The sequence below is a fragment of the Oncorhynchus nerka genome, linkage group LG17 (assembly GCF_034236695.1).
Source record: "Oncorhynchus nerka isolate Pitt River linkage group LG17, Oner_Uvic_2.0, whole genome shotgun sequence".
NCBI classification, from domain to species: Eukaryota; Metazoa; Chordata; class Actinopteri; order Salmoniformes; family Salmonidae; genus Oncorhynchus; species Oncorhynchus nerka.
The window spans coordinates 24,093,325-24,109,332 of NC_088412.1; the positions used below are offsets into that span (position 1 = coordinate 24,093,325).

At 41.8% G+C, this 16,008-nt stretch overlaps 1 protein-coding gene across 1 annotated transcript; it reads left to right on the forward strand.

The window, feature by feature from the left end:
- The first annotated feature begins 13,112 nt into the window (after positions 1-13,112).
- LOC115144933 (G-protein coupled receptor 55-like) lies at positions 13,113-14,220 on the forward strand. Its single transcript, XM_029686087.2, has 3 exons — positions 13,113-13,345; positions 13,665-14,002; positions 14,134-14,220. Exons 2-3 carry the CDS (start codon positions 13,673-13,675, stop codon positions 14,149-14,151), a joined length of 348 nt encoding a protein of 115 aa, XP_029541947.1. The 5' UTR covers positions 13,113-13,345; positions 13,665-13,672; the 3' UTR covers positions 14,152-14,220.
- Positions 14,221-16,008: the final 1,788 nt, after the last annotated feature.

The window sequence follows — 16,008 nt, forward strand, 5'->3', positions numbered from 1 at the left end:
TTGACAGTAAAACTTTTCAAATCTACTATTTAGACCTATTGGTATATAGTGTATTCGGGAAAGTATTCAGACCATTTGACTTTTTCCACATTTTGTAATGTTACAGCCTTATTCTAAAATGGATTAAATAGTCGTCGTCCCCTTCAACAATCTACGCACATTACCCCATAATGACAAAGCAAAAACAGGTTTTTAGATTTTGAATCCATTTTAGAATAAGACTTGTAACGTAACAAAATGTGGAAAAAGTCAAGGGGTGTGAACTTTCCGAATACACTGTATAATCCTTCGCAGAGGTGTCTGTGAAGCGCCATTTGCTGCTTCGCTAATTCTCCCCTCATCATGGGGGTTGGATCAGGAAGGATCGTTCACTAGCATGTCGATCATCCCAGGTAATTCCTGTTACTCTTCAACTGCCTTGGAGCAGAGCACCACTACCAGCTCTCTCAGCTCATCACGGGTGCTGATCACATGGATGCCTATTAACTAAAGGCAGCTCTCCGCACCTCTCTGATTCAGAGGGGTTGGGTTAAATTCAGAAGACACATTTCGATTGAATGCATTCAGTTGACTAGGTATCCCCTTTTCCTTTCCCTACAAAGATACAGTCAGCCTTTTCACTAGGGTGATGTTGAAACAGGTCGTGTAGACCACTTCAGCAGCCCAGGATGTAGACTATGGAGAACATGACGAGGTGTTGTCACACACAAACAGCAGCCGTTCATCGAGTGCCAAAGCCTCGCCTCGATCCTCCACTCCTTCTGGTAGCATGGGGACCTCTGGAGTACGAACAGGAGTTGATACGGACAGCAGCTCTGGCCACCTGAGGGAAGTCTCAACCACCCCAGACGTCAGCACTGCCACTGTATTCCTTCTGAAGTCCCTATAGAGTCTGGCAAACATGATTTAATCTGCCTGGTCAGCATACTGGCTACTATCCAAAATTAGGCCATCAGCCCTAGATGGACCCTCCCAACAGGCATCAGACATGACAGCTACATCTCTGCATCTTGTCAGACCTGTCTGAGTTCTGCTCTGCATCCAGCTGCTCCATGTCTCAGGCACATCCCCAGGACATGAGTATCCACAGGGTGTTCAGGGCTGTAAATAAGGACCTACTGGAAGAATGTGGATCTTGTAACCCCCTCCAAGCAGCCATGGCTGCCCAGGACCCTGCTTTCGAGAGAGTTCTGGTAAAATCCCTGGGAATACATGGAGACCTCGAGATCTTCTGCAACTGACCCAGCAGACCAGCCTCCTGTAGCCACCCAGACTAACGCAGAGATGGAGGCTCAGCAGAAACGAGGGAGCATACTTTGTTTTCCAATTACCAAAATTAGGATCAACTTCAAGGTACAGCAGAGAGATTTGTTGTATTTTTGTTTCAATTAGGGGGTGATATTGATGTTGTTATTGATGTTATTATGATATTGGTGTTATTGATGTAGGTATGGATGTTACATACATCTCATGTATTTGTCTCGTCTGCTTCCAACTCATACTCTCAAACACGTAGATCTCCTGAATGCAGCTCACTTTCCAGCCCACTTTCCAGCTCACACTCTCAAACACATAGATCCCCTGAACGCAGCTCACTCTCCAGATCCCAATCACCTGAATTCTGATCACCTGTTCACACATCTGTATGTCATTATCACACACTATTAAATTCAGTTCTTTGCACCCCATCACTGTGAGGTATTGTTTGTTTTGTGATACATGTCTTTCAGTGTGCTGGGTTTCCCGTGAGTTACTCCTCCCGTGTATGATAGTTTTTTCCTGCCTCACTAACGACGCCTTTTGCCTTTTCCCTGCATGTACTTTAGCCTATTGGATTTCCTGTTATCTACCTATTGCCTGATCTCCCGGACTACGTTACTAGCCTTTTCCCTGCCTGTACTTTAGCCTATTGGATTTCCTGTTATCTACCTATTGCCTGATCTCCCGGACTACGTTACTAGCCTTTTCCCTGCCTGTACTGTTGCCCTTTTGGACCCCCTGTGTATGACTTTCTGCCTGCCCCTGGACCCAGCTACCTGCCTCCTCCTGTGTATGACCTTCTGCCTGTCCCTGGACCCAGCTACCTGCCTCCTCCTGTGTATGACCTTCTGCCTGCCCCTGGACCCAGCTACCTGCCTCCTCCTGTGTATGACCTTCTGCCTGCCCCTGGACCCAGCTACCTGCCTCCTCCTGTGTATGACCTTCTGCCTGCCCCTGGACCCAGCTACCTGCCTCCTCCTGTGTATGACCTTCTGCCTGCCCCTGGACCCAGCTACCTGCCTCCTCCTGTGTATGACCTTCTGCCTGCCCCTGGACCCAGCTACCTGCCTCCTCCTGTGTATGACCTTCTGCCTGCCCCTGGACCCAGCTACCTGCCTCCTCCTGTGTATGACCTTCTGCCTGCCCCTGGACCCAGCTACCTGCCTCCTCCTGTGTATGACCTTCTGCCTGCCCCTGGACCCAGCTACCTGCCTCCTCCTGTGTATGACCTTCTGCCTGCCACTGGACCCAGCTACCTGCCTCCTCCTGTGGTCCTTTGCAATAAACACCTGCTGTGCCCTGCGCTTGAAACCAGCTCTCTGTCTTCCCTCGTGTTCATTACAATATATCTGTTATTCAACACCAAATTGTTGCTTTGGGGTTCGGATAATTGTTTTATTTGATTTATTAGGATCCCCATAAGCCGACGCCAATAGCGACAGCTAGTCTGTGGTCCGTCACATAACGAAAAATACATTACACACAAGACTTTACAATTTCTGTACATTCAAAAACATGAACATGTTGTGTGTGTGCATCTATCAGTTACATGTCAGTACATACACACAACAAGTAGGTCACATGGGGGAGAGGCCTTGAGGTGTTGCTTTATAGTTTTTTTAAACCAGGTTTGCTAGTCAGTTGCACTATATAAGATGGGAGTACCATGCACTCATTGCTCTGTATAATACTGTACATTTCTTTGAATTTGTTCTGGACCTGGGGACTGTGAAATGACCCCTGGTGGTATGTCTGGTGGAGTAGGTGTGTGTCAGTACTTTGTGTAAGTTGACTATCTAAACAATTTGGAATTTCCAACAACATCATTTCTTATAAATACAAGAAGTGATGCAGTCAGTCTTTCCTCAACTCTCAGCTAAGAGAGACTGGCATGCATAGTATTAATGTTAGCCCTCTGATTATAATGAAGAGCAAAACATGCCGTTATGTTCTGGGCCAACTGACAAAGAACTGACACTAGGCCATTCTTTGCAGCACTTGACCATATGACTGGACAGTAATCGAGATAAGACAAAACTAGAGCCTGCAGGACTAGCTTTGTCAAGTGTGGTGTCAAAAAAGCAGAGCATCTCTTTATTACGGACAGACCTCTCCCCAGCTATACAACCATTAAATCTTTATGTTTTGACCGTGAAAGTTTACAATCTAAGGTAACACCAACTAATTTAGTCTCAACTTGTTCAACAGCCACACCATTCATTACTAAATTCAGCTAAGGTCTAGAGCTTAGGGAATGATTTGTACCAAATACAATGCTCTTAGTTTTAGAGATGTTCAGGACCAGTTTTTTTACTGCTCACCCATTCTAAAACAGACTGCAACTCTTTGTTAAGGGTTTCAGTGACTTCGGTTGAGATGTGTATATTGTTGAATCATCAGCATACATGGACACACATGCTTTGTTTAATGCCAGTGGTAGGTCAATGGTAAAAATAGAAAAGAGTAGAGGGCCTAGAGAGCTGCCCTGCTGTACACCACACTTTAGAGAAGCTTCCATTAAAGAAAACTCTGATTTCTATTAGATAAATACTGTAGCTCTGAATCCACGATATGGCAGAGATTGAAAAGCCATAACACATATGTTTTCTTAACAACAGGTCATGGTCAATAATATCAAAGGCTGCACTGAAATCTAACAATACAGCTCCCACAATCTTCTTATTATCAATTTCATTCAACTAATTATCAGTCATTTGTGTCAGGGCAGTAAGCATGCTGAAAGTATGTTGTTCATTTGTTTACAGAGAAATAGCATTGTATTTGGTCAAACACCATTTCTTCCAACAGTCTGCTAAGAGCTGGCAGCAAGCTGATAGGTCTGCTGTTAGAACCAGCAAAGGCCGCTTTACCACTCTTGGGTAGCAGAATGACTTTGGCTTCCCTCCAGGCCTGAGGACAAAGACTTTCCTCTAGGCTCAGATTAAAGATATGACAGATATAGAGCCAGCTACCATCCTCAATAGCTTTTAGGTCATTTACATATTCTCTTTGTAATATTCTTTCTCTTTCAACTGCTAGCGTAGCAAAAGAGTAAACAAGCAGGACTGCCAGTCCATCCAGGAGCAGACTGTGATTTCCTCTGCTGGTGGACATTGCCACAGTAAGGATATTTCAGAGCTCTACTGTAGCTAGAGTTGTAGTTTTGTTGAAGTGTGTGGAACATGTAAACAGACCTTAAAACTACAACATAGCATAATGAATGAATACATCGCTCTCATGAATTTATTCTCTGACCCCCCCCCGACTCCCGTCACTTTCTCCTCTATCCCCCCACCACCCCCTCTCTCATGCCTTCGTCCCCCACATTGGGCTCCCGAGTGGCACAGCGGTCTAAGGCACTACAGTTCCTGGTTCGAATCCAGGCTGTATCAAATCCAGCAGTGATTGGGAGTCCCATAGGGCGGCGCACAATTGGCCCAGCGTCATCCGCATTTGGCCGGGGTAGGCCATCATTGTAAATTTGTTAATAAGAGTTTGTTCTTAACTGCCTAGTTAAATAAATAAAAAACATTGAGCCTCATGGTGCTGTCTTCAGTTGGAGACATTTCTCCCTCCATCTCTCAGTCGGAGGAGAAGCCTAAAAAACTCCCCCTCATTGTCAGGGTCTTCTCAGCCATGACCAAAGGCAGAAGGAACCCATTCAAACACACCTCCAACAAGACGAAGAATGAGTGATTTGACAAGAGGAATTGCTGCATGCTTTTCCTTTTAAAGTCAATTTCATAAAATAAATGCAAATGGTTTCACAGTATTGAGTTCCACTTGTTTTGGATTATTGGGAGTGTTTCAACAGTTTTTCTCACTTACTCTCATACACACTCGCTAGTGAGGGAAAATGGCACCAGGTAGCCTAGCGGTTAGAGCATTGGGCCAGTAATTGAGTCAGTAATTGAGCAACAGACACTGCACTTGACACATTTATGAAATTGCTTATTCCAGTTACTAATAAGCATGCACCTTTTAAGAAAATTACTGTAAAAACTGTTAAATCCCAGTGGATTGATAAGGAATTTAAAAAATGTGTGGTTGTGAGCGATGAGGCAAATGGAATGGCAAGTTAGTCTGGCTGCACAACCGATTGGCAAATGTATTGGAAATTGAGAAATCATGTGACTAAACTGAATAAAAAGATTAAGAAACTACACTATGAAACAAAGATAAATGACATAAAGAATGATAGTAAAAAGCATTGGAGCAATTAAAATACATTTGGGGAAAAAAGGCAAACTCAGCTCCATCATTCATTGAATCAGATGCCTCATTCATCACAAAACCAACTGATATTGCTCACTACTTTAATGATTTTTTATTTGGCAAGATTATCAAATTTATGGACTTTGAAGCAACACAAACACAGGCACAGACACATGCATACACTCACATGATAACATACACACTATATACACACGTACACATGGATTTTGTACTGTAGATATGTAGTAGTGGTGGAGTAGGGGCCTGAGGGCACACAGTTGGTTATGAAATCTGTTTATGTATTATAATGTTTTTTAAATTGTATAAACTACCTTAATTTTGCTGGACCCCCCAGGAAGAGTAGCTGCTGCCTTATCAACAGCTAATGGGGATCCATAATAAAAACAAATATAAATTGAAAGGTTGCTGGTTCGAATACCTGAACTGACAAGGTTAAACATGTGTTGATGTGCCCGTGAGCAAGGCACTTAACCCTAATTTGCTTCAGGGGTGCTGTACTACTATGGCTGACCCTGTACAACCACACATTTCACTGCACCTATCTGGTGTATGTGAAAATAAAACATATTTTCTTTATCTTCTAGGTGTGTATCAATAGAAGCTGCTTTAAATGGATACTTCGGGATTCTGGTAATGGTACTTCCCCAGAGTCAGATGAACTAGTGGATACCATTTTTATGTGCCTGTGTCCTGTATGAAGGAAGTTAAGCCATGTTCACATTGACAGTTTGAAGTGACTCAAATCCTCTTTATTTGCATGTCTGATTCGAATCTGTTCTTTTTCCTGCAGCCTGAACATTAAAAAAGCACATGGAATCAGATATTTCAAGTCACATTTCAAATCACCTTTGTAGGAGGTTTGCCTTCAAGTGTTTTTTAGACTGTTATTTAGCATATCTTGTTGCTTGCTAGCTACTCTGTTGACAGTTTGACAAGAACATGTGGTAGCTAACTAGCTTGTTAAATGTTTACAAACAAATTGGTGAATGCGCTTGAAAGCTAAACAGCTACCTAGCTAGCTAGTTGACTGCTATAGCTAAAAATAACTTGTTTTAAAAGTTGGATCATGTTATCTTTTGAGGCTTTAAAAGTGTTCTTACTCTGTGATTTTGAACACTCAAAACAACTGGGAAATGCCCATGTCAGGCATTGTTGTCACCTTAGCTTGCTACATAACTTCTGAGGAAGCACAAGCACCACCACCAATCAGCCCATACCACTGCACATACCCGTTGTTATTATGACAACTAGTGTAGCCTTGTCAGCAAATGGCTGCTGTCTGAACACACACAAATCTGAGTTGGTCACTTGTAACATGTTTGGACAGTCAGTAATCGAAAACGGATTTGAAAAACAAAACTAATTTGAGCATTAAGGCCTGCGGTGTGAACAAAGCTTTAGAGGTAGTTTAGCGAGCCAATGCTGACTAGCTTTAGTGCAATAACTGGAAGTCTATGGGTATCTGCTAGCATGCTGGTGGGAGGAGCTATATGAGGATGGGTTTAATGTAATGGTTGGAATGCAATAAATAGAAGGGTATCAAACACATCAAACATATGGAAACCACCTGTTTGACTCTGTTCCATTAAATCCATTCCAGCCATTACAATGAGTCTGTCCTCCTATAGCTCCTCCCACCAGCGTCCTCTGCACTCTACTGTATGTAATGTTATGTTATAGTGAAAAAACACTTGAGTCATGTTCATTTGTAATTTCCCAGAAATGGGGCTAGGCTAGCATAATCATTCAGACCTCTGGTGAACGCCTTTAAGGAACACCAGAGGATCATAAGCAGGCATTTTTACCCCTGTGGTAACCTGACACTGAGAGTAGCTTTTAATGAAATGACAGCTAACACTGAACAGTGCTACAGGCCAGCTCATAAAACTACCTTGGAGGAGAGCCAAGGCTCCCTCACACGATCTTCAGGAGCATGCAGGTAGAATGACCCCGATTCACACCTCAACAAGATGGGACTATGAACTTGCTGGCTGGCTGCAGTTCTGTTCTGCTGACTCTCCACTGGGGTTCTTCAATCATTGATGATATGTCTCTCCACAGCCCAGACTAAATGCATGGTATTTAGAGTACACATGGTTTTTGAATGACAGCCAAATGTTTGAAGACCCATTATAAAGATTTGCTTAATAGTTCATTGAATTCAATAAAAACATTTTGATGATCTTGTGAATTGTGAATGAACTACATGACCTAAGTAAGACCTTTGATTCCAACATCTATCAATTTTGTGTGAGTGTGAATCCCCCTGTCAGCTTTTGGTTCAACTTCCAGCAGTTGTCTTAGAGAGTGGCTCATCTGTTCAATGGGCGACAGATTATTTCACTTATAATTCACAGCTTGGAAAATTCCAGAAGATGATGTCATGGCTTTAGAAGCTTCTGATTGGCTCATTGACATAATTTGAGTGAAATGGAGGTGTACCTCTGGATGTATTTCAAGGCCTACCTTCAAACTCAGTGCCTCTTTGCTTGACATCATGGGAAAATCAAAAGAAATCAGCCAAGACCTCAGAAGAAAAATTGTAGCCCTCCACAAGTCTGGTTCATCCTTGGGAGCAATTTCCAAACTTCTGAAGGTACCACATTCATCTGTACAAACAATAGTATGCAAGTATAAACACCATGGGACCACATAGCTATTATACTGCTCAGAAAGGAGACGCGTTCTGTCTTCTAGAGATGAACGTACTTTGGTGCGAAAAGTGCAAATCGATCCCAGAACAACAGCAAAGGACCTTGTGAAGATGCTGGAGGAAATAGGCACAAACGTATCTATATCCACAGTAAAACGAGTCCTATATCGACATAACCTGAAAGCCGCTCAGCAAGGAAGAAGCCACTGCTCCAAAACCGGCATAAAAAAGCCAGACTACGGTTTGCAACTGCACATGGTGACAAAGATCGTACTTTTTGGAGAAATGTTCTCTGGTCTGATGAAACAAAAGTACAACTGTTTGGCCATAATGACCATCATTATGTTAGGATAAAGGGGTAGGCTTGCAAGCCGAAGAACACCATCCCAACCGTGAAGCACGGGGGTGGCAGTATCATGTTGTGGGGGTGCTTTGCTGCAGGAGGGACTGGTGCACTTCACAAAATAGATGGCATCATGAGGGAAGAAAATTATGTGGATTTATTGAAGCAACATCTCAAGACATCAGAAGGGAAGTTCAAGCTTGGTTGCAAATGGGTCTTCCAAATGGACAATGACCCCAAGCATACTTCCAAAGTTGTGGCAAAATGGCTTAAGGACAACAAAGTCAAGGTATTGGAGTGGCTATCACAAAGCCCTGACCTCAATCCCATTGAGAATTTGTGGGCAGAACTGAAAAAGTGTGTTCCAGCAAAGAGGCCTACAAACCTGACTCAGTTACGCCAGCTTTGTCAGGAGGAATGGGTCAAAATTCACCCAACTTATTGTGGGAAGCTTGTGGAAGGCTACCCGAAACGTTTGACCCATGTTAAACAATTTAAAGGCAATGCTACCAAATATTAATTGAGTGTATGTAACATTCTTACCCACTGGGAATGTGATGAAAGAAATAAAAAGTGAAATAAATCATTCTCTCTACTATTATTCTGACATTTCACATTCTTAAAATAAAGCGGTGATCCTAACTGACCTAAAACAGGGAATTTTTTACTAAGATTAAATGTCAGGAATTGTGAAAAACTGAGTTTAAATGTTGTTGACTAAGGTGTATGTAGACTTCCGACTTCAACTGTACAACATCTCTTTCCATACTGTATGTTTGCATTTTCTAACTAGTTTTCATGGGTTGGCAGACAAAGCTTTTTCATCAAAGCAATCACTTTTGCATGTAAAAACACAGTAGCATACTCATTAGGCCTACTCCACTTGTTTAATGACATCACTTTTGTTTTGAGCTGACTTCACCTGGGCTTTGAATGGAGCACATGGCTCACTCCTAGGAGGCAGCCCGGTTCCAAAACAAATGCAACGAACCTTCACACGGCGCAAAACACGCCAACCCGGGCACCCCGGCCAGATTAATCAAATTCCCTCAATGATCACCGTTTTGACGGCTCCAATGCAGTTCCACCTCCGACGCTACCAAAACATCTGCTATGTGGGTGTTTGCTTTCGCCGGTTAAAACTTTATCTGAATTAATCTAAATGTCAGAAAGTCGGTATTTTTATATATTTTTTCTGAGAGGATGCTTTACAACAGCAAACACTCAATCAAATACTGATCAATGGGAGATTGAGTTCTGAAAAAAACGAAGTGTTTCTCACAATAGTTTTCCCCCCTTTAAAGTATTTGGCCTCTGAATGTTCTTTCCTACATCTTATGTGGAAACCGTGGTGCACCACATCTCATGATCCTGATGAATCGGAAGGGATTGCTTTTCAATTACTCTAACCCTCATTAGGTTACAACACGACAGCACTCAGTGCTATTCACAAGCCTTGAGACATACATTTACAGCAGCCTCAACAACACTGCTCTTTAATTAACTCTATTGTGAGTGAGTGAGTGAGTGAGTGAGTCATTATGTGTGTGTGTCCATGAATATCAATGAGTGTAGTTGGAATAGAATTAAGACAGATGTACAGTAAACCAGACAAACCGGGAACAGAAAGGGCAGGGCAGCAGCAGTCGAGAACATCTATTGAAACAAAGAACTACCTGGTCAGAAAAATATTGTTTGTAGCCTATGCCTTTGAGTTGGTAGCACAAAATTATAAGAAGAAGCCAGGAAAAATGTCAAACAAAGTGGGCCTTATGAGCATTGTGCTTGCGAGGATACTGAATAATCTAACTTTGCTCCAAATCATTTCAGAAACAGACTCTTTTTTCTCCCATTTTCTCTCTCAGTGTCACACTTCTGAAATAACCTGACCTTTGAACCCAGTCTCCATGACGATTCTTGGTTTCCACACCAACCTGCTCGGCCAGACAAAGGCAGATGCTACCAGTAAGCACAGTTTGTCACATAACAGATAAACACCTTAGTGTGACTGGATGTAAAAATGAGGACAATCATTTTCTTTGAAAATTGGAAATGGTGAGGGATGAGAGGCTCTGAAAAGAACAAAGATGAAGTCCGTCAAAGCCCCTTTAGGGAGCGTGCTTTTTTCTTCCCCTCGGGGCCCTTTCACCACAAAATGTTTGTCTGTTTGACGCCCATGCTACAAGCATTGTCAGTACAACATAAGAGGTTGAAGTACAACCCATGTAACAGAGGGACAAAGAGTGTCAAAACAAGACATCAGGACATAACATGTGCATATACTGTATCTCCAGTAATGATAAGTATCTATGCCCAATGAAAAGATTATGTTTCAAATCAACAGTCTGGTACTTTTCTGTCTGTCCTTTTCTATGAAAGGTACAGTAAGCCTATTTTATTTGAAATAATATAATATCTATGCAAGTCGGTTAAGAACAAATTCTTATTTACAGTGACGGCCTAACACGGCAAACCGTAACTTGGACGACGCAGGGCCAATTGTGCGCCAAACTATGGGACTCCCAATCACGACCGGTTGTGATACAGCCTGGAATCACACCAGGGTCTGTAGTGATGCCTCTAGCACTGAGATGCAGTGCCTTAGACCGTTGCGCCTCTCGGGAGCCCTAATCAGTGATTTTAACCAAAATCTCACTATTTCAAATGATCTAGATGATTGAGGGATGAATAGCAGTAAACATTTTGTGTCCGTGCAAGTGAAACTGAAACTTTATCAGCAAAGGACAGCTGTAGACCTACAGTGCCTTCAGAAAGTATTCATACCCCTTAACTCTTTCCAGATTTTGTTGTGTTACAGTCTGAATTCAAAATTTATTAAATTGCAAATTTATCGAAAATGAAATACAGAAATATCTCATTTACATAAGTATTCACACCCCTGAGTCAATACATGTTACAATCACCTTTGGCAGCGATTACAGCTGTGAGTCTTTTCTGTGTAAGTATCAAAGAGCTTTGCACACCTGGATTGTACAACATTTGCACATTATTATTTTTTTAATTCTTCAAGGTCCATCAAGTTGGTTATTGATCATCGCTAGACAGCCATTTTCAAGTCTTACCATACATTTTCAAGCGGATTTAAGTCCAAACTGTAACTAGGCCACTTAGGAACATTCAAAGTCATATTGGTAAATAACTCCAGTGTACAGTATATTTTGTGTTTTAGGTTATTGTTCTGCTGAAAGGGACATTTGGAAAGCAGACAACCAGGTTTTCCTCCAGGATTTTGCCTGTGTTTATCTCTATTTTGTATATATTTATCCTAAAAACCTCCATAGTCCTTGCCAATGAAAGGCATACCCATAACATGATGCAGACACCACCATGCTTGAAAGATGAATATATGAGTGGTACTCAGTGAGGTGTTGTGTTGGATTTGCCCCAAACATAAAGCTTTGTATTCAGGACATATAGTATATTTCTTTGCCACATCGTTTTGCAGTTTTACTTTAGTGCCTTACTGCAAACAGGATAGATGTTTAGGAATATTTGTATTCTGTACTGGCTTGCTTCTTTTCACTCTGACATTTAGGTTAGTATAGTGGCTTAACTACGATGTTGTTGATCCATCCTCAGTTTTCTCCTATCATGGCCATTAAACTCCGTAACTGTTTTTAAACTCTGTAACTGGCCTCATGGTGAAATCCCTGAGCAGTTTCCTTCCTCTCCGGCAACTGCGTTAGGAAGGACACCTGTATCATTGTAGTGACTGGGTGCATTGATACATCATCCAAAGTGTAATTAATAACTTCACCATGTTCAAAGGGATATTCAATGTCTGCTTTTTATTTTTACCCATCAATAGGTGCCCTTCTTTGCGAGGCATTGGGAAACCCTGGTCTTTGTGGTTGAATCTGTGTTTGAAATTCACTGCTCGACTGAGTGGCCTTACAAATAATTGTATGTGTGGGGTACAGAGATGAAGTAGTTATTCAAAAATCATGTTAAACAGTATTACTGCACACAGAGTGAGTCCATGCAACTTATGCTACTTGTTAAGTACATTTTTATTCCTGAATTTATTTAGGTTTGCCATAACAAAGGGGCTGAATACTCATTGACTCAAGACATTTGAGCTTTTTCATTTGTATTAATTTATAAATGTTTCTAAAAACGCATTTCCACTTTGACATTATGGGGCATTGTGTGTAGGCCAGTGACACAAAATCTCAATTGAATCCATTTTGAATTCAGGTTGTAACACAACAAAATGTGGAAAAAATCAAAGGGTGTGAATACTTTCTGAAGGCTCTGTATGTGGTTTTAGAACGTGCAAATAGACATGTACGTGCATAACGCAGCACATACAAGTGTAGGGTCTTAATTTGATCACTTTGTTATTGCAGGAAATGCCCTGTACAGCAGGAAAGGCAAACATGTAATGTATTCAAGGTTTAAAAAGGCTTCTAAAATGTCTGTAATTTCCACTTTAAAACGTCAGACTTGATTTGCCCTTTCTAATGTATCAACCCCTACAAAACCAGTACAAAAATATGAATGAATTATTATCCACAAAATAATTGACATTTCATGTTGCTGCAGGATTATTTTCCTGTTCTCTCTTTATTGTTGAGATGTTTTTACGCTTTAATGTCATCGTGTCAAACTGTTACTCCCAGTTCTACACTTTGAAATGCAAATAGACCGCAGCCTATCAAAGGCAGATGTCTTTTTCTGTTGTCAAGGAGAAATGTCAAGCTTCTCATGCAGCTTCAAGAAGTAGAAAGTAAAAGTGGAGACTTCATTTACAGGTGAAAAACATCTGCAGGCTTGGTGGGTGGCAATCACATTAAAAAGACTGCCTTTGTCAGAGCTCCTCTCAATTTAAGGTAAGACATTTATAAACTGTCAAAACCAAAAGAAAGAACGATGTGTGTTCAATTGAACTGGGATGTATAGACCAAGTTAAAAGTGTCAGAATTGATGGGTACAATGATGATGTACAGTATGTCACTATACAAACTTTAGCCTCTGAGCCCTAAAACAGCAATTGATTGCTGCTAACTGATTGTAACTTTTAGTAGATTCACTTTTAGTAATACACACTTGAAATAGTAAGACATTACCAACTTCATCAGAATGTAATGTTCCTCATTTTCGATGTAATCAGTACAAACCTCATGATCATGTTCATACTCTTCATCTTAGTGAGAAGGATGTCCAACCATTCACACGGACAGCACCTCTGTAACCTCAACATGACGGAGGAGGTACGGCTGTTCCAGCGGGTTGTGTACAGCCCTGTGTTTGTTCTGGGTCTGGTCCTGAATCTCTCTGCACTGAGGATGTTCTATCGGAAGAGAGCCAGCTGGACAGACACGCACGTCTACATGTTCAACCTGGCCGTGGCCGACTGTGTCCTCATCACCTTCTTGCCCTTCAGGATCTACCACACCTTCTTCACCCTGGACCCTCCAGGCCTCTGTGCTGTTCTTGTTCTGATCCACTTCACCAACATGTACGCTAGCATCTTCACTGTTACAGCTGTAAGTGTCCAGAGATTCATTGCCATTCAGTTTCCCTTCCACTCCAGGAGAAGTGTCTCCAAAAAACAAGTGGCTGTTGTAGTGTGTGTGATGATATGGGTGACTATTGTATTCCTATGTGTGATATTCAGGGAGCCCAATGGGCCTGAGCACAGACTGGCCTGCTTTGAGAAAGACACCCGTCCCTTTCCACTGGACTTTATTGTGACTCTGGAGATACTGGGATATGTGGTTCCTCTTCTCACAATGCTGCTTTGTTCATGTCAGATGATCTGCACTCTGCTGGCCTACAAGGACACGCACTCATATAAGCACAACAGGAAAAGTATTAGAATAATATCAGCCAATTTGGTTGTCTTTTTCATCTGTTACACTCCTATCCATATTGCATTTTTCATGAAATTCTATGTTGCTTCCGAAGTCCCCCTTGACTGCCAACAGTATAATTTAATGCGTAACTTCTATCATGTCTCAGAAGGGATTGCCACAACAAGCTGCTGTTTAGATGCTATTGGATATTTCTTCTTAGTGAAGGAGTTCCGCAAGGAACTGATTCCAGGGAGGTTAACAAAAGAGAGAACCAAGAAGCCTCTTCAGAGAGAACTGCTCTCTCTAGAACTGTATAGGTAGGAATGGAGAGGAATTTTCAGCTACTCTATATTCTGTTTTGGCCTAGTGAATGCTGTCACTTGAAGTATCATAAAAATATTCTGATGGTTATACGATATATAAATTCTATACATATTTTCCTCCTATCTAGGTGTCTGGTGTCGTCTTTTCTAACAACTGAAAGGTAGAGTAAAATGTGCTTCTTTTCTGGACCTAACTTTTTGGCAAGCTAATGTCTCCCCCATGTGTTCAGGCTGGTCATCACACCCTGCTCGGTTCTTCACGCTAAAATACAGTACATTTCCATTATTTCACCAGGCAAGTCAGTTAAGAACAGATTCTTATTTACAATGACAGCCTAGAAAGAGTGGGTTAACTGCTTTGTTCAGGGCCAGAACAGATTTTTACCTTAAGGATTTGATCTAGCAACCATTTAGTTACTGTCACAACACTCTAACCACTAGGCTACCTAACGCCCATTGTTGGATGATAGATATTGACAATGTTTATATTGAATAATCAATATTGACAGTGTTTGTATTGGAAAATTGATATTGAAAAGGCATCTAAAATCAAAATAGAAATGCCCTATTATAGAAATCATATACGGTCAAACATTGTAGAGAGTAATGTTATATGGATGGTCTCTGTCCCAGGAGACGACTGTGGTAGTTAAATAGAGACCTGATCAATGTCCATACTGATAGTGATTGTATAATTTTACAGTCCTTTGCGCCCTCTGTGCTTGAGTGTGTGTGATCTGTATGTCTGTGTGCTGCGTAGGCAGCCCCCGTGTCTGTGTTGGTGCCTGAAAGCAAACACATAGAGCATTAAATAGAATTACCTTCTCCTTCTCTCTCTCTGAGGTGCCTGATGAATATGTCGGCTAGAGGGCCCTCAAATTACACCCTGTGTCTTATATTATATTCATGATGTTTACACAATTCAGCCCTGTAATTAATGCCAAAAGACACGTTGTGGCTGGAATCTGAATACACATAACAGGGCTGTGTCTCACTGTTAGCCTGCAGTGAGCTTAGATGTAAGTCAACCCGACAGTGTCTGCTGGGCTGGCATTGGTCCAATCCATTCATGAATTAGATTAATCACATGAATGTACCCATGGCTCGGCTGATTGATTCTGAAAATGTATGAAAACAGGTGACACCAGCAAGGGATGAGGTGGCTGAGTGAGGGAGGGGTGCGTGGCTCCAGCACCTCACTGCCAGTTATGAGGACCCATCAAGCACTGACAGGCCTCACAACCCCTTTACCTGTCAACAGATGTGTTACTGCCTTATACAGAGAGAGAGAGAGAGAGAGAGAGAGAGAGAGAGAGAACACCATTTGAGTTCATTTCTATTGTTCATTCTGATGCTTTTGGATGGTTAATGCTC